The sequence below is a fragment of the Panicum virgatum genome, chromosome 2N, assembly GCF_016808335.1.
Source record: "Panicum virgatum strain AP13 chromosome 2N, P.virgatum_v5, whole genome shotgun sequence".
In the NCBI taxonomy this organism is placed as follows: domain Eukaryota; kingdom Viridiplantae; phylum Streptophyta; class Magnoliopsida; order Poales; family Poaceae; genus Panicum; species Panicum virgatum.
Window position 1 is genome coordinate 30,640,300 of NC_053146.1, and position 17,407 is coordinate 30,657,706.

At 42.3% G+C, this 17,407-nt stretch overlaps 1 protein-coding gene, 1 long non-coding RNA gene and 1 other non-coding gene across 4 annotated transcripts; 2 read left to right on the forward strand and 1 right to left on the reverse strand.

The window, feature by feature from the left end:
- Window positions 1-394: 394 nt before the first annotated feature.
- On the forward strand, window positions 395-10,824 carry LOC120660195 (kinesin-like protein KIN-4A). 2 transcript variants are annotated; one of them, XR_005669426.1, is made up of 26 exons: window positions 857-1,772; window positions 3,089-3,235; window positions 3,644-3,793; window positions 3,908-4,164; window positions 4,448-4,635; window positions 4,722-4,846; window positions 5,034-5,070; window positions 5,236-5,327; window positions 5,426-5,536; window positions 5,617-5,727; window positions 5,935-6,028; window positions 6,191-6,303; window positions 6,493-6,588; window positions 6,702-6,809; window positions 6,890-7,006; window positions 7,109-7,189; window positions 7,529-7,600; window positions 7,903-7,996; window positions 8,089-8,120; window positions 8,196-8,293; window positions 8,382-8,477; window positions 8,673-8,894; window positions 9,364-9,520; window positions 9,750-9,905; window positions 9,996-10,296; window positions 10,523-10,824. XR_005669426.1 is itself a non-coding variant. In XM_039938607.1 (25 exons), the coding sequence occupies exons 1-25, from the start codon at window positions 1,650-1,652 to the stop codon at window positions 10,221-10,223; spliced, it is 3,105 nt and encodes a 1,034-aa protein (XP_039794541.1). In that variant the 5' UTR covers window positions 395-1,649; the 3' UTR covers window positions 10,224-10,814. The 2 variants fall into 2 exon arrangements, 1 of the variants encoding a protein (XP_039794541.1); XM_039938607.1 differs by having other exon boundaries at window positions 395-1,772; window positions 9,996-10,814.
- A 1,207-nt stretch (window positions 10,825-12,031) lies between these two features.
- On the forward strand, window positions 12,032-12,104 carry TRNAE-CUC. Its single transcript has one exon. It is a non-coding gene; the product is annotated as a tRNA-Glu (tRNA).
- Window positions 12,105-12,198: 94 nt separating this feature from the next.
- Window positions 12,199-16,553, reverse strand: LOC120660196. Its single transcript, XR_005669427.1, has 2 exons — window positions 16,278-16,553; window positions 12,199-12,507 (listed from the first exon to the last, which is right to left on the reverse strand). It is a non-coding gene; the product is annotated as an uncharacterized LOC120660196 (long non-coding RNA).
- Between the last annotated feature and the right edge of the window lie 854 nt (window positions 16,554-17,407).

Sequence of the window (17,407 nt, forward strand, 5' to 3'; positions counted from 1 at the left end):
GGAATAGCTTGCATTTATACTGAAGGAGAAATAGATCTCGAAACCAAATGTGCCCCTCCGGATCTACCCAATCATTGTCTTTATGTTTGTGATGCAAATGACTCAGAGTCTGGAAAATGCATGCACATAGCATGGCCCTGTTGGACAAAGCGCGCACGGGAGGGCGCTCTGTTTGTTGCGACTGGGGTGAGTAACGTTACAATGTGACTGACTCGACACATGGTTTGTAGGATTGTTGCGTTTGGTGTGCGTGGCTTGTCTTGTCCCATTGTTGTGTTGCCAAGCAAGCTACAGGTTGCCTTTGTCCATCACAATTTACAACCAGCAGCAGGTGCCGGCTCTGGCACCTCACTGACTGACTGACAGGCAGTGAATCGGAGGAAGAACAGGCCCTTTTAAAAAGAAAAAAAAAATCATAGTAACGGATAGGGAAAAAAACTGAAGCTAAAAGGACTAAATTGTTCGCAGAGCTATTAATACATCTCCAGTGCAATTAGATTAAGCAGGTAATACATACTCATTGTTCTTTCAGTAGTAACTTCATAAAGTTTTTATTTATAAACCTGCATAGCACTATAGCAGTGTGGTGGTCAAAAACTGTAAAAAGATGAAGTCAGCAGGAGTTACGGCCTGAAGTAACAGGTAGAAGAGGGAGAGAGAAGGTCGGTCAATTCGGGCTGGTGGCAGAGTAGGGTGGGGTGCGGGTCACTAACAACCAAGAAGATGCCACGTCCTTGTTGCCGCGGACGAGCAGTGGTCGTAACAATTCATGCAGCTGCGAGCAGTAATCACTCATCACTCACCTTCACCGAAAAGGAAGGAAGGGGCACCTCCTCTCCTCTCTCCATCTCCAGAGGGATTAGCAGCAGTGTTAAACAATGGCAACGGCAATAAAATAGAACACAAGACAGGGGCAGCCCAGGCCCTCACCTACACACACTTCCCTCCCTCCTCTTGGCTTTGCTTGTCCTCCTCCATTTCCACCCACCACCGAATACCCCAAGGCTCTCCCCTCTTCTCCCTCCCTGTCCCAAGAACACCACACCGCCACGGAGGAGGAGATTTAGCCGGCAGGAGGAGCAACGGCATTTGTAGGCTCACGAGCTCAGCTCAGCTCAATTGCGGTTGCGGTTGGATCGGCGGAGAGGAGGAGTCGCCGCCGGTGCTGGTGGTGGTGGGAGTGGTTGCAGAAGTGACGGTCAAGTTTTCCCCGTCCGTTGCTTCGCCAGGCCACTACCAACATCTCCACCTGAATCCATCTCCATCTACCCGAGCACTCCCTCCTGCTCCCATCCCCGACTCTATCCTTCATCCTACCTCCCCTGCACCGCACCCAGTCAGTCAGGCAGAGAGAGATACGAGGGGAAATTGCAGTGCAACCCAAGGAAAGGAGCCATGATGGTGTGGCAGGCGGAGGAGGAACATTGATCGATTTCATCCAGCCATCCATCCATCCATCGGTGGTGGCGTTAGTGCCTGCTGTTACTCTTACTCGCCACTCACCACCCCCTTCCTCCTTTAATCCTTGCCCCTCTCTCTCTCCCCCCGGTCTTATTGCCCTCCCCCTGTTCTTGCATTGAGGCGAGCAAGGAGCAGCGAGTGCTTTGTGCCCAGCAGCTGTCGTTGTTGTATGGTCGTCGGCGGGCACCATGACCATGGAGCACGGCGAGGATTGCTGCGTCAAGGTGGCGGTCCACGTGCGCCCGCTCATCGGCGACGAGAAGCTGCAGGGGTGTAAGGACTGCGTCGCCGTCGTGCCGGGCAAGCCGCAGGTACGGGATTGGATTGCAGATTGTTGCTTCTTGGCTGGTGTGATGGATTCTGCTTTCTTGCCTTCGAGTTCCCTGTTTATCTGGGAGTATGCATGACCCAATTCAGACTGTGGGTTGCCTTGCTTGTGTGCTCTTTTTTTTTTTAGTTGGCCCCCTGCCTTGGTGTTCTCTGATTATCTGTCGGCTATGCATGGCTCAATTCAGGCTATGAATTGACTCCTGCCGAACAATACTTTCAGAAATCTGGCTATCCTGGTATTTTTTTCCTGTTTTCTAGTACAATTTTCAGAGACAGCTTGACGCTGTCTGCAGAATTTGAGGATGATTATTCTATTCCATTCTATTTTGTACCAGTCACTCTGCTTCGTCAAGAACAGCAGAGCAGAGCAGAGATGAACTGACCATCTCGAAACCTTCCCCCTATTCTCGGAAAAATCAGGATCTCCGTTTCTATGTCTAGCAATTCACACAGAGCCATGAAAAAATACACTAGTACCCTGCGAAATTCAGGAGTCGTCTAGGTTGCTTGCCCTTTCAGGACCCTCCTCCCTGGCTCCGACAGAGATGCCCAGTTGCCCACAAATTTCTTTTATTTCCTCTCTCTTTATTATTTCACTAATTCAGTGTTAGGAAGGAAGAAAAAAAAGTGTCGGCAGGGCCAAACCTTGCACATTTTTGGTGCGAACTTGTGTCCAGTCTTGCTAATGTTCTTGCTTTCCTTTTTCTGGGCTGGGCAGGAGTCCTGTCTGCATCGCGCAGTTATGTATCACAACCCTGATTATTATTTTTTGGGGGGCCAAATCTTGTTGATCCAACTCTCCACTTCTCCCCACCTACACTGCCTGTTTCCTTTTCTTCTTTCTGCCAAAAAAACTAATTTTCTAAAACAAAAGATGTCATGTTTACTAATCCTCCACTGAGTTGAGGGATTAACCCTGAGATCTGCTGGATCGGATTTTACATTTGCTTTGTGGTTCTCTAGATGCTCTCCATTTCCAGCTGGCAGCCAGCCTTGTTGGAGTACCTTTCTTTCTTGGGTTCCTCACCATACCAATGATCTGTCTCCCTTGATCTTTGTGAATGATCGTTTTTGGCTGAGGCATTTTTGGGTGAAGATGAAAAGTAACTTTCATTCCTTGCCTCCCATACCAATGATGATGATGCTATGCAGCACATGTGTGGGCTTCCATGGCTTTGTTGGTTTTCTTTTACCACTCGGGTTTCTATCTACAGACTACAGTATGCTCACATCATTAGACAGGCATCGGATTTGACCACCTTTTCGCTGAAACTTCTGTTTTGTTGCCATCGTGCAGGTCCAGATCGGCAGCCACTCCTTCACCTTCGACCATGTGTACGGCAGCACTGGCACGCCGTCGGCGGCCATGTTCGACCAGTGCGTCGCGCCGCTGGTGGACGGCCTCTTCCAGGGCTACAACGCCACCGTGCTCGCGTACGGCCAGGTTGGTGTTAATCTTCTCCTTCGTCGCCGGCGTCGTCGTCGAGCACCACGCACGCCCTCGGGTCTCCCTCAATCATTTGGCTCGCATCCCATGTGCCATTGATGCGGCCAAAAGAGCTGAGAAGCTTGGACCACCACGTTGGGGCCTAGCACACGGCAAAAGCCAGCAGCACTGCATGTGGCCTGGTGCTGGGATGGAACACCCAATTCCTTGCCCTTTTTTTATTTTCCCCCCTCCCCAGCTGTGTGTGCCATGATGATGGGGTCGAGTGTCTGCTCCCGGAACCCCAAAATGCTCATCATTTCAGTTTTAGCCCTGTTTGGATAGAGGGGATTTGGATCCTAATCAACAATCGTGATGCTTTATTAATATAGATTATTTTTTCCCCTTTCATGTTTGTCTCAACAGACTGGGTCAGGGAAGACCTACACCATGGGGACTGCCTGCAAGGAGGGATCACATATTGGGATCATCCCACGAGCCATGGCTGCGCTGTTCGACAAGATTGAGAGCCTGAAAAACCAAGTGGAGTTCCAAATACGCATCTCATTCATCGAGGTCGGACAATTATCCCATATAAATTAATGAAATGTGGAAATCAGAAACTTTTTTTGGGGGGGGGGGGATGGGGTTATACGATATGAAACTTTCTTGTGCTTTTATTTTACACAGATTTTGAAAGAAGAAGTGAGGGATTTGCTTGACCCTAGTGCTGCTACTGTGGGCAAAATTGAGAATGGCAATGGGCATGCAAAATTATCTGTGCCAGGGAAACCGCCTGTCCAGATTCGAGAGGCGTCAAATGGAGTCATAACGCTAGCTGGATCGACCGAAGTGCATGTTAGTACTCAGAAGGAAATGACTGCATGCCTGGAGCAAGGTTCCCTGAGTCGTGCAACTGGAAGTACTAACATGAACAACCAGTCAAGGTTAGCTACATCATTCTATAAGTCTTTATGTTTTGTATAATGGAGAATATGTACTAACTATAATCAATGACATTATGCACATCACTAAGACTGCAAATGTCATAACCTGTGCAGGAGAAATTATACATCTAGTTCTGTTTGTTTACCTCTATGTTCCATGTGTTAATTCGCTTGTAAAAAAATTGCTCTTCTTGAGTGCTTTAAAGAACATTCCTTGATATTCTGTTACTATATTTTACTTGTTTTCGATGAAACCTTATACTCTGGTTTCGCCATGTAATAGTCGTTCCCATGCCATCTTCACAATCACATTGGAGCAGATGCGCAAATCAGAACCCATCATGACTGCAGATGGAATGCCCATTGAGGAAATTAATGAAGACTATCTTTGTGCCAAACTTCATTTAGTAGATCTTGCTGGATCAGAACGCGCTAAGAGAACTGGTTCAGATGGCCTTCGTTTCAAGGAAGGTATGCTCGCTTCTTCTTTATCAGAACTTTTATTCGACAATTATTTCTGCTCCAAATTGAAGGCAAGTTATGCCTTGTGTCATTAGGTGTTCACATCAACAGAGGACTTCTTGCTCTCGGCAACGTCATAAGTGCTCTTGGAGATGAGAAAAAGAGGAAAGAAGGTGCTCATGTTCCTTATAGGGACAGCAAACTCACTCGTCTTTTGCAGGTATGATTTTCCATCTATGCTAAAATGTTACTGATTACATTAAGCATTTCTCATAGTAGTGCTTACAATGTAGTCATGCCAACCCATTTTTTAGTAGTTCATCTAATAGAAAGCTATTGTATTTATGTAGAAAATTAGTGGGTCACATTACTAACTACTCCTGTATCATCTACTTTGTCTATCACAGGACTCCCTAGGTGGAAATAGCAAGACTGTAATGATAGGTAACTTATCTTGTCAGAAACTACTAAAGTACTACATTATCCTTCCATACTACTTGAAACATATGTGTCCATACTGATTTTTAGTGAGACTGCAAACTGACAGTCCCAGAATGCCTTTGCTTGGGTTACAGTGACCTGACTTGAATATGTCCTTTTCTCCTGCAGCCTGCATAAGTCCAGCAGACATCAATGCTGAAGAGACATTAAACACTTTGAAATATGCTAACCGGGCACGTAATATTCAGAACAAACCAATTGTGAGTACATTACTTCGTGCCTCAGATTGTTTGCTATTCCAGGACATAGATTTCTCTTCTTAGTTGATTCCGATATGTTGTTTTTGCTACATTTTCAGGTCAACAGAAATCCTATTGCGGATGAGATGAAAAGGATGCGCCAACAGATTGAGTATTTGCAAGCAGAGCTTGTTTCAGCTCGTGGAGGAGTCGGATCAGATGATGTTCAGGTAAATGTCCTCAACAAACTTGGATTGCAGAAGGAATTCGCTCACACTATGAATTAGAGTAACAAGGCTTGAATTTTCAGGGTCTCAGAGAAAGGATATCATGGCTTGAACAAACAAATGAAGACCTTTGCAGGGAACTGTATGATATTCGCAACCGTTTTCAAACTGATCCTTGTGAACCTGAAATGCAAGTATGTTGCTGAGTCCTTGTGCATGCTTTTGGATGTTTAACATTTTAAGACAAGCACATGACTTGCAATTCTTGCTCTTTCCCCTTACATGCAAAAAATAAGAAACAGTGATGCAACACAGTGCCTACTAGGGATTTGTGTTTTATATATAATCATTCTTGAAAAGTTCTAGAGCTAAACCACAACTAATTCTGATCTTTGTTTCAGAAAACTTTAAATGGCTTTACAAAAAGTGAAGGCCTCAAAAGAAGCTTGCAAAGTACAGATCCGTTTGATGTCCCTATGACTGACTCAGTAAGAGGTAACTTCTTAGCACCTCTTCAATTTTTTCATCAGGTATTCAGATGCTTTTATTTATTTTCATTGGGATTGTAAACATCTCTAACAACACCCCAAGTACATGTTTCTTTCACATAGTTATTTGATTTCTGAAATATCTCACTGATATCCCTGCCTGCTGCAGGCAACCCTAAAGATATTGAAGATGAGGTAGCAAAAGAATGGGAGCACACAATGCTGCAGGATAGCATGGGCAAAGAGCTGAATGAATTAAACAGACAGCTAGAGCAAAAGGAGGTATTGAACATCTAACAATAACAATTATGTTTCCTGATCACCATGTTTGGCCTTGTAAATGACTAATAAAAAAGCCAGTATCCATTATTTGATGATACATTTATTCACTTCTGCATGGCACATGTCTAGTCAATGTGTGTTGGGTTAAATGGTCTGAAAATTTTACCTAAGTTTATCGATCATTTGCAGTCTGAGATGAAAATGTATGGATGTGATACTGTTGCACTTAAGCAACACTTTGGGAAGAAACTAATGGAGCTTGAAGAAGAGAAAAGAGCTGTACAGGTCAGTCTGTTAAATTGTTTTATCTACCATATGAGATCATCCTCCAGTCATATCTTCCTTGCCCATGCACATGAGTACTTTTGATCTTAGAAAAACAATTCTGAACAATTCAGCAAGAGAGGGACAGATTGTTGGCTGAAGTTGAAAGCCTAAATGCTGATGGCCAGACACATAAACTGCGAGATGCCCAACTGCAGAAATTGAAATCCCTTGAAGCACAGGTGACTAGCATATCATAATGCATTTTAATAAATTTTACCTTATTTGAGATATTTTACTCAACAAAAACATTGGATTGCAGATCCTAGATCTTAAGAAAAAGCAGGAGAACCAAGTTCAGCTTTTGAAGGAAAAGCAAAAGAGTGATGAAGCTGCTAAGAAACTGCAAGAAGAAATTCATTTTATTAAGGCACAAAAGGTACCCTCCCTTCTTCCATCTCGTCTATAATATTGGTAAACACTTGTTTCATCATACGTTATAATAATAAAAATTACATTATTCCAATTGTTATGTTGTCAGGTTCAACTACAACACAAAATCAAACAGGAAGCAGAACAGTTCAGGCAATGGAAGGCTACCCGTGAAAAGGAACTTCTTCAGGTATGTATGAACAACCAATTGTAATCAGTAATATTAAATGCAAAATAATTACTAAAAAATGTATAATAAATCAACATAATTATAAGGTTAAACTGATTTGACCATTTGTACTTCGATATATAGACACTCTGAATGAGAGATGTCTCAAAAAATTTAGTGATGGCTTGGATTGATAGTCTTCACTAGCTGGCTTCTTCTCATTGTACAGGCACAGCTCCTGTTTTTTTCTTCGTTGGAACCTTATTTGTACTGTTTGTTACCCTTTTCTAATATAATACATATAAGATGAAATAAGATCATTTTGAGAAGCACTATCCTCACATTTTGTTCTGTAAACAGTTGCGCAAGGAGGGACGGAGAAATGAGTACGAACGCCACAAGCTTCAAGCGCTTAATCAGCGGCAGAAATTGGTCAGTTTCTCTCCTAAAGTCATGACAAAAGAAATACAGTTCAATGAAATACCGTATAAAGTCACGAAAAAATAATTAGATTTTAGGCAATATTCTAACCAGACCATTGGTAGGACTAGTTTAAAGTTAAAGTACTCAACCTTTACTTTCTACCATACTTGTTTCTTTGACATAGCTCCCTTCTAAAACCTTTTTCTTAAATATGTCAAAATTTTCAACTTTTGTATTCTAAATCTACTTCTAATCACTTCAAATTTCCATGTTTTTATTCTAACTGCCAGAGTCCACACTTTTGTTTATAGGTTCTGCAAAGGAAGACTGAAGAGGCTGCCATGGCTACCAAAAGGCTGAAAGAGATACTAGAAGCTAGGAAATCTTCTGCCCGTGATAATCCAGGTACCTTTCTTTGCATTGTGATAAGTATATTTATGTATGATGAAATACTTCCAATCTAACAGCTTCACTGTTCTCCTTCCCTCCAAACATAGCTGGCACCAATGGGACCTCTCCAGGCTCTAATGTAAGATTTATTCATACCTAACTTTCTTATGTTTATTTATAATTTATTGCTAAAGCCATTCTTGATATGAAACAGATGGGTGAGAGATTGTTGCAAAAGTGGTTGGATCAAGAGCTTGAAGTTATGGTGCATGTGCATGAAGTCCGAAATGAATATGAAAAACAAAGCCAACTGTATGTAACTCTACTTTTTGCGGTCAAATGAAAACATTTAGGGTTCTTTGTTTTTACTAAGAAGTAATAAAAATTTTGGTTATTGAAGGCGTGCTGCACTTGGTGAGGAGCTTGCCATTTTGAAACAAGAAGACATACGAGCTGGTGCATCTAGTCCCCAAAGGGGGAAGAATGGAAATTCTAGGTGATTGGTATCTCCCTTTTTGTTTAATACTATCCTTGTGCTTGTAACTGATTCACGTAAGGAAAAAAACACATCATTACACATACCAAGATGTCCAATCCAGCCCTCTTATACAATTCAAACACATTTTTTTTCTGAAGTACAAATAGGGTATCTAAATACTAATGTATATTTGACTGTAATTTTATTTCGCAGGCCAAATACCTTGTCACCAAATGCAAGACAAGCTAGGATAGCATCACTTGAGAGCATGGTGACAATTTCTTCAAATACTCTTGTCGCAATGGCTTCTCAACTCTCAGAAGCTGAAGAACGAGAGCGTGCCTTCTCCGGGCGCAGTCGATGGAATCAATTGCGGTCAATGGGGGATGCAAAGGGCTTACTGCAGTACATCTTTAATGTTGCTGCTGATGCAAGGTTAACTTTATTTTCTTTTGGCTTCATTTAATATTATGACTTCATCTATCCATCACAATGTTCTCAATCAGTAAAGCCTGGAACTAAAATAATCTTCCCATAAAAGAGAAAAATATGAAAACAAGTACCTGATGTTTTTTCTGAGAATCTGGTACCAGTAGAAACAGAGACAACTCTTGCTTATGTTTAATATTATAACAAAATCACTCTCATGTCTCAACTTGTTTATTAACAAAAGTAGACCTTAGAAATGCTATTTTAGTTATTCCTTGACAGTGTTTAAAATATTTTGACAAAAGAGATATGCTTGCATATTTCATTTTGGTGAAAGTGTATTAATATTTGCAAGCACAGCTCCTTGGCTCAATCTTTTTTCCCGGAAAGGAGTGATTCTTGCAAAATCAAGTCCTTATCATATATTTTGCCTTGAAACTGATAGTGATAACCCTCAACTATTCAAATGATTCAGATGTCAAGTAAGGGAGAAGGAAGTGGAGATTAAGGAAATGAAAGAGCAAATGACAGAGCTTGTGGGTATTCTTCGACACAGCGAATCGCGGAGAAGGGAAATGGAGAAGCAGCTCAAGCAAAGAGAGCAGACTGCTCCAATGGCCACTACACCTCCGGTGCGGTTTCTCTCAGCATCATACATGAAAGAAACTCTGTTGTCATCATTTTCAACCAATGTCAATGTGGAATCACTATTTCAGTGAAAAATCATTGCCCGCTCTAGGAAACAACAGATGTGCACACCGATATAACATTGACTAATAACTTATTAATTCGTACAATTCATTACAAACCAACACCGAAGATGTGACATCCATGTTACTAAGAAAAGTTCAATACTTACAGAGAAGTGGAAATTGCACCTTGAAGCACTCTGCTGATGACCCCAGCACACCACTGTCCCCTGTTGCTGTTCCTGCACAGAAGCAGCTCAAGTATTCGGCTGGAATTGTAAATAGCCCCAGCAAAGGGATTACCGCATTAAACAAAGAGCAACTTAAGGTTCTATCTGACATCTCATTGTCTGTCATCACCATCATTGTATCATAATCTTCATCAATCTAATATCTTCATTGACAATTTTGAATGCAGATGGTTCCTATAGCACAGTTGTCTGTGGGGAAGAAAATTTCAATAGCAGGGCAATCAGGAAAGCTATGGAGATGGAAAAGGAGCCATCACCAGTGGCTGCTGCAGTTCAAATGGAAGTGGCAGAAGCCCTGGAAACTGTCTGAGATGATCCGGCACAGCGATGAAACCATCACGAGGACTAGGCCCAGACCTCAGCTTCTTCCTCCTAAACCGCATAGAGTGATGTGAAACGGACTTTTCTTTTTGTCTCAACATGAACTGACACGGTTTGCAAACCTACACAGCTAACTACCTGCACAAGGTAACACTGCAGCTAAGACTCCATGAGATCTCCTTCGTGCTTATTTTACTTGGCCACGGGATCGACAAGTATGTGTTGATAGGGTGACTCTTGTCTTTGGATGTAAATTCCCTGTGTGTATAATGGGAGATAAATTAGTGAAAAAATTTAGTGAGTGGGTGAGTGTGAGGAGAGTGAATGAACATTCTTTTTATGCAAATGCTGAGCACAATGCTTACTGTTTCAGCCTTCACTGATGGTGAGATGTCAATAGTTGGTGTCCATCTTCATAATGAAATCTGTCGAAGGAAGGCGCCTTGTAAAGTCTTTGGGTGCTGTTGTGCAATAGATTTGTGTGAAGTGTGGCTGAAAGTTACATGTTTTTGGTGCTTGAGTGGTGGTCCATTTTTTCCCTCTTCTTTTGTTTGTTGATACTAAAGATGAGAGAAATCAAGTGAATTTGGTTTGGTATGCTAGGAGTATTGTGATGTAATACAGAAACTTGTTCCACTATATCAATCCACCCTTTCTGTTGTGTAGTACTGATCACTGACTAAGTCTTAAGCTGTTCATCTTCCATAAACAATGTCTCTGAAATTTCAGCAAGAATAGTAGCAGTTCTGTTTCTCACAACACATCCGTCGACATGTTTTCATGACTCATCCAATAAGATAATTGTTTGTATGTCATATCTGCGAAACTACATAATATTGGAAGAATGTTTCACTGTTTAGCTTTGCAGACACTCTCCCTGTGTCTAAAACATTTAACAAGCAATGTTTGCCATGTCTCAGTAGTACTCCCCTATTTCAAACGTCGGAATTTTAATTTTATCCTAAGTCAAACTTTTATAACTTGAATCAAGTTAGTAGAAAAATGCACCAAAATCCACTAAAAGTTTCACTAAATCACCACAAAATGCCTTGAATATATTTATTTTGTAAAATTTCTAAAAACTTAGTTAAAGTCAGATAAATCTGACTCACGACGAAACCAAAAGATTGGTGGGCTTCTGCAAAGCAACACTTACAGTTAGTCTTGGCCATTGTGTAGGTCTTTAGTTTGCTCTAGGTTGGATTTGGGGTGCAAACGGGTAACTCTTAGGTGCACCTCCAATCCTCATTAGTTCAAATATTTATACTACTATTCTAAAATGGAATCCTATTTTGGTGAAGTTGTACAAACATTTGAACTAATGAGGGTTGGAGTTGTACAAATATTTGAACTAATGAGGGTTGGAGTTGCACCTAAGGATCACCCATTTACACCCCTAGTCAGATTGTTTGTATCCAAGTGGCACGCCTATGACAGTTTCATGTGAGGGGTGTTAGCTTTGTACTTGTTCTGTTCTTTAATAAAATAATACATATCTCTCCTATGTATTTGAGAAGAAAGAAGAATAAAATCAAAACATCTTCCATTTTGAAAGGATGGAATACTGTTATATGCAAGGCAGGACCAAGTAAATTTAGTTGCCTATTTATATCAGAAGTTGAATGTAAAGAATTATGCGCCCTTCATAATAACGTGAACATTTTTAGCACTAGTATTTGCTTTACTCTTGGGTCTTATGCATAGAGGAACAATAAATTGGTTACCATTACCACCCAACAACAAGAGAAATAGTTGATCTGAGTTTTCTGTTTGCACTAGTGCATATTACGGTCCAAATATGGGTTGGTGCCATAGGTTGGAAGGGACTCCGCTTTGCGGCTTCCCCAAGGACAAAAAGTTCTCAGACATATGCAGAGCAGCATCCGTTGTAGTCTAGCTGGTTAGGATACTCGGCTCTCACCTGAGAGACCTGGGTTCGAGTCCCGGTAACGGAAACCCTTTTGCTTAAGAGAAAAGGGAACTGATGCTTTTGTTTTTACCGTGTGCCATTGAAAAGGAGCTAGCAGGTTCAGAATATCAGCACTCAAATCAACATAATATCCTGTAACCACTTTATAAATTTTAAGAAATTATTTAACATTCCAACGTACCAACACCAAGTTTAACAGAACATCAGTATCCAAAGTTAAACACTTGTTCAAGGTAGCATCACATGGTCCCCTTGCATTCTTAAAGCAAGAGACCCAAAAGTCATCAGGTTTTTAAGTTTTCTGCTCTACCTCAGTACTTACCCACTATGTACAAAAACTTATAAAAGTTAATTTTACAAGCGACCTTAACCCAGTTATAAAGCTCCTGCGCCTTTGCATCATCACAACAGCCTTGCTATCAGCCACTCTGCCAAAGTCAGGAAACATCGATTAGCAGTTAGATTGAGCAGTGAAGTATAAGATATTTGATTTAGATTAACAAAAGATAGATGCCAATCCCAATGCGAGGATTTGCTTAACCAACAACATATGGAATTATGGATTGTCTACATTAAGAACACAATATAAAGCTATCAGTCCATCTGCAATAGATAAGGTATCTCCATGGGTGAGTCCTTGGCTGGTAACCCAACTATGAGAGACCTTCACTGTTCTGCCCTGCACCAGACTCTCCAATACATGCATTACATAAGGTTGTAAACTGAAGACTTTGTACCTAATTTCATCATAACTAATCTTTTCCGAGATTAGTCCTGGTTCAACTGTGCTCAATTTCAAGCAAAACACCACATGAAAACAGGTTCATCACTGTCACTCCATCCATACTAGAGTCCTGCCTCGCACAAAAACTTTACAGTCCTGTGGCTAACATCTTTTATAATAAAGCATAATATACTGCCCTCAATTCAAGTCTACAAAAGGGGTTCCACAATCAGCAAATGCAAAAGGCACAAAAGCAAAACTAAAGGTCCAGTAAAATTGTCCGAACACTTGTCAGATACATCTGAAGAATCTAACAATCGTGAATTGGGCACCAGACTGAACCAGGGTACACAGAATCCACCAGGTTCTAGTCTATATCTATGTTCTAGTCTATATCTATATATACTTACTATCTACTAAAGTGCCAAGAACTGACCCAACCTCATGAGCTTTGGCCCCATGTGGGCTCCGTGTACTGTTCATGCAGGACCCATGTGGGAGCCACGTTCTCTTCAGGTGGGGCCCACATGGGACCCACATACTTTTAGGTGGGACCAACGCATTATTTAGGTGGGGTCCACATGGGATCCACATACTATTTAATTGGGGCCCGCACACATTATTTGGTGGGACCCACAGGTCTATTGAGTGGGTCTCTTTACCTTTAAAAAATATTCCTTTCATTACTACAAATATAAATATATTTATTACTTTTTATAGATAAAAAATAATTTGTATACTATATGTGGTAGTTCTACTTTTTGGATTTCACTTTCACTTCGTAAAATATAATTGAATCATTCATTCATTGCTAATCTTATCTTTTTTCCCTTACCAAAACCAATAATCGATGTAAACCAATCCATTAAATATACCTACTAACACAAAATAAATCCAAAAAAATATCTATACCTCCATACTAGAAGGGTTCAGATTGGTACGCTCTCAAACTCTAAACTACTATGCTGATTTACTGTAATTTTTAGATTTGATTCAATACATCGATATGATGTTGCTTTGAGCATAGTAACGGATAATATTTTCCCACTATTATTTGATCAACATTTTGGAATAGACGCCCATAGCGCACCAACCAAACTAGTTTTTTTTAACCTTCACTTAGTTGCATCCCTCAAACCCCACTTTACTCCCATTTTCTTTGAAAATATATGTGTTACTACATACAACCTAAATGCCAATATTTGAAAAACACAAAGTTGAAAAAGCAGAAAAAAATAGTAAGGGACATCAAAGCTTGGATTGATAGGGTTGCACATCACATCTACTCAAGCTACTTCCTCTTGCAAATTGAGCCGCCTCCTGGAGTCAGAACATACACCTCTTGTTGCTGACTGGTTTCTTGTTCCCCATCTTCTGACTCGCTAAGCCATCCATAACAAGGACGCCTTGTTTCACCAGTCCTTGTAGCTTCAGCAAGTGGCGCTACAGCTTCAAGCGCAGGTGGTTCGATGACCATGGGATCTTCGACATCCTCATTTGATGACTGAGTCCCAGCTGCACTACTACAGAATAAGTCTTTGTTCCAAGCCATTTGTCCCGGCTGCCTTTGGGCCCGGGACAAAAATTGGCTTTTGTCCCGGGTCCAATGGCTAGCCGGGCCAGCGAGGGGGATAGGGGCCTTTTGTCCCGGGTGGAGCCACCAACTGGGACAAAAGGTTTCCCCCCTTTGTCCGGGTTGGTGGCTCCACCCGGGACAAAAGGCCTAACCCTTTTGTCCCGGTTGGTAACACCAACCCGGATTAAAGGGTGACCCTTTTGTCCCGGTTGGTGGCTCCACCCGGGACAAAAGGCCCCTCCACGTGATAGTTCAAAAGGAAGTTACTCTATACTGAGTCACATGTACTACTTAGGTGAGTTGGCAAGGAAATCATACGCTAGGCAAGAGGTCTTGGGATCGAATCCCGCGGGGTGCAAAAAAAATTTTAGCGTCAGGGACATTTTGTCCCGATTCTGCCACCCGGGACAAAAGCCTCGAGGCTTTTGTCCCGGAAGCCATGTCCCAGTTCCAAAACCGGGACAAAAGGCCGAATCTATAGTAGTGTTGGTACCGCACTGTGCACTTCTAAAATTGGCTTGCTATTTTCTGGTGATACCTCATCCACTGCAGGTTCTTGTTGCTGTAAAATACATCAAGGGCCTGATTGGATGCCCGCATAGGGGTCATCCAGGCTCGCCGGATGCAACTTCCATCTGATTGCTTACCTGCACTAGTTTCGGGCCTGGCCCCGACGATGCAAAATGCACCACCGGGCCTGGCTCTGCAGATACGGCAAAATCAACCATTTCCGGCGGGCCAGGCTCGCGAGATGCAAAACGAGCGCGCCTGGGCAAACGTGTAGAGAGAAAAAAGCAAGCTGGCAGCTACGAGCTAGGCAACCAAACGCAGTTTCTTGCTAGCCTGTCTCCGTTCAGATGCAAACCAAACTAAAGGCTGTTGCATGTGGCATGCCTGGCCGACGTGAGCCTGTATGAGTGGTGCGAGCCTGGCTGAGTTCATCCGAGAACCAATCAGGCCCCAAGATGATTTAAGAATTTGAACATGCTTCGTCCATTGGATGACAACTGAGAACAAAATTATACATCAAGACACTTTGTGACTATCTGTTAATAATTTCAGTGTGACAAATACAGTGTCACACTGTGCAGTGAGGTAAATCTGAGAATAGCGGGCCTTCGACTAGTAATGAATACATGTTGACCCAACGATGGAAAGGGTGATCCTGATGAACCCTTTATAATATGACCACTAGTAATGAATCCATCTGGGTTCGCAAAGGGCTGGCTCGAGCGCATGAATGGAACGATTCCCAAGGAAATGGGGGAAACATCCTTCCTCTGCAAAATTCTCCCTGTTCCTAATCTTAGGCTACCTCCAACAGTGCCCTCTATATGGCCCCCCACCCCATGTAGGGGAGCTTTGTGGGAAAATCCAATCCAACGGTTCCCCCCAAAGCTCCCCCTATATAAGGGGGGAGTTGAAACTCCCTCCATATATAGAGTGAGTTTCAACTCCCCCTATATCTCTAATCACACCGTTTTTTCATGATATTAATCTCGTTTGAGCCCCGTAATATGATGATAATGTGTATTATGACAGTACAAATACTGTATGATTTTTTTAAAATTCAAAAACGATAAATAAATAGTTAGTTAATGAGTGATAGTATATAGAGGGAATAGATATGGGGGAATGGTTGGAGAGAAGGAGTTATAGGGAGATGAATTTTTTGGAGGGAGGTAGTAAAATATAGTAAATAGTACGTTTGGGGGAGTTGGATGGGGGGAATGATATTTAGCCAGATCTGCAATTTTCTCTCGGAGACGGCAACGAAATGTACAGTTTCTACTTGGTGTGAGACACGAAATGCAACAAAAAAAAAAGAAGAGTAACAACTAAGAGAAATAGAGCAGGCACGGATGGAATACGATGAGGGAGGAAATGAGCTCAATCACCTGAGGCTGTTCCTGCTCCTCCTGGGCCTCCTGCTCCAGCGGCAGCAGCTTCTTCTCCTCGTCGATCACCATGAGGAGCGCAGTGACGGCGGCGCGGACTTGGCGCGCCGTGTACCCCTTGGCGGCGAAGTGGTCGATGGCCGCGTCTATCCGCCGATCTCCCTTCCTCGCTCGATCCCGCTTCGGCGGTATTGCTCCTCCCCGACGATGGGGCTGCGGCGACGCGAATGCCAAGCGACGCCCGTTGTTGACCACTCAAGAGTCAAGACCACGGCTATTCACTGCCCTCCCTCGGTTAGTATTAAATATTAATGTGAAACTACCAGTTCCAAGAAACCAAAATAATGTGAAACGACCAGGTGCTCAATTAAATGAGTTCACAACGAGGAGGCCAGCAGGGTCCATGGCCCCTCCCAAGTCCCAACGTGACAAAAAATTGAACACCTTTTATTAGTATATTTAATAGTAGACTAAATTAATTTGCTAATAAGTTACTCCTTCCGTTCTGAAATGTAGGGCATTCTAGAGTTTAAATTTCGTACTCAAATGTAAATCATTCTAAGTTAAGGATGAATCAAACTATCTTAATTGTACATCGTTTTTTAGTCTTTTCTAATAAAAAAACGTGCATGCAACCATGTAGTGGAAGATGTACTTGAGGAAGGTGCATAGGAAATAGTATGATATTTTAATTAGTACATATTTAATTATTCAAATTGAGTCACAATGCTTAATAATTAGAGGTAGGAGAGTCTTTTATCCATCTCCATAATATGTTAATATGTTGGAAAATTTCTAAAATGATGACAATTTCAGTGACGGAGGGAGTATTAGACTGTTCAAGTGGCCTGGCCGATGGGCGCTCGTCAAAGCATTGATCACATTAATAACGACACTTCGTTTCACTCTGTCGTTCGGCGGTCGCGTCAAAGCATGACATAGCGCACGCATGCAAGAAAGCATTAATCGCCTGCTTCCTTTTACCGTTGCATGCTCGCCTCCCTTCCTCACGTCGGCACGTCGCCGCACCGCATCATCGCCAGCTCGCCGCACTGCAGCATCGCCGGCTTGCCTCACTTTGTCGCAGTACTGCAAGAGTCACGTGCTCACCTTCCTTCCTCGCCGCACTG

What these genes read in the sequence shown, in the direction of transcription:
- LOC120660195 (XM_039938607.1), top strand. Translation starts at nt 1,650, where the DNA reads ATGACCATGGAGCACGGCGAGGATTGCTGCGTCAAGGTGGCGGTCCAC. An exon ending in GACAGCTAGAGCAAAAGGAG is followed by an intron (nt 6,304 to 6,492) that starts GTATTGAACATC and finishes GATCATTTGCAG; the next exon opens with TCTGAGATGAAAATGTATGG. An exon ending in TTCTGCCCGTGATAATCCAG is followed by an intron (nt 7,997 to 8,088) that starts GTACCTTTCTTT and finishes CTCCAAACATAG; the next exon opens with CTGGCACCAATGGGACCTCT.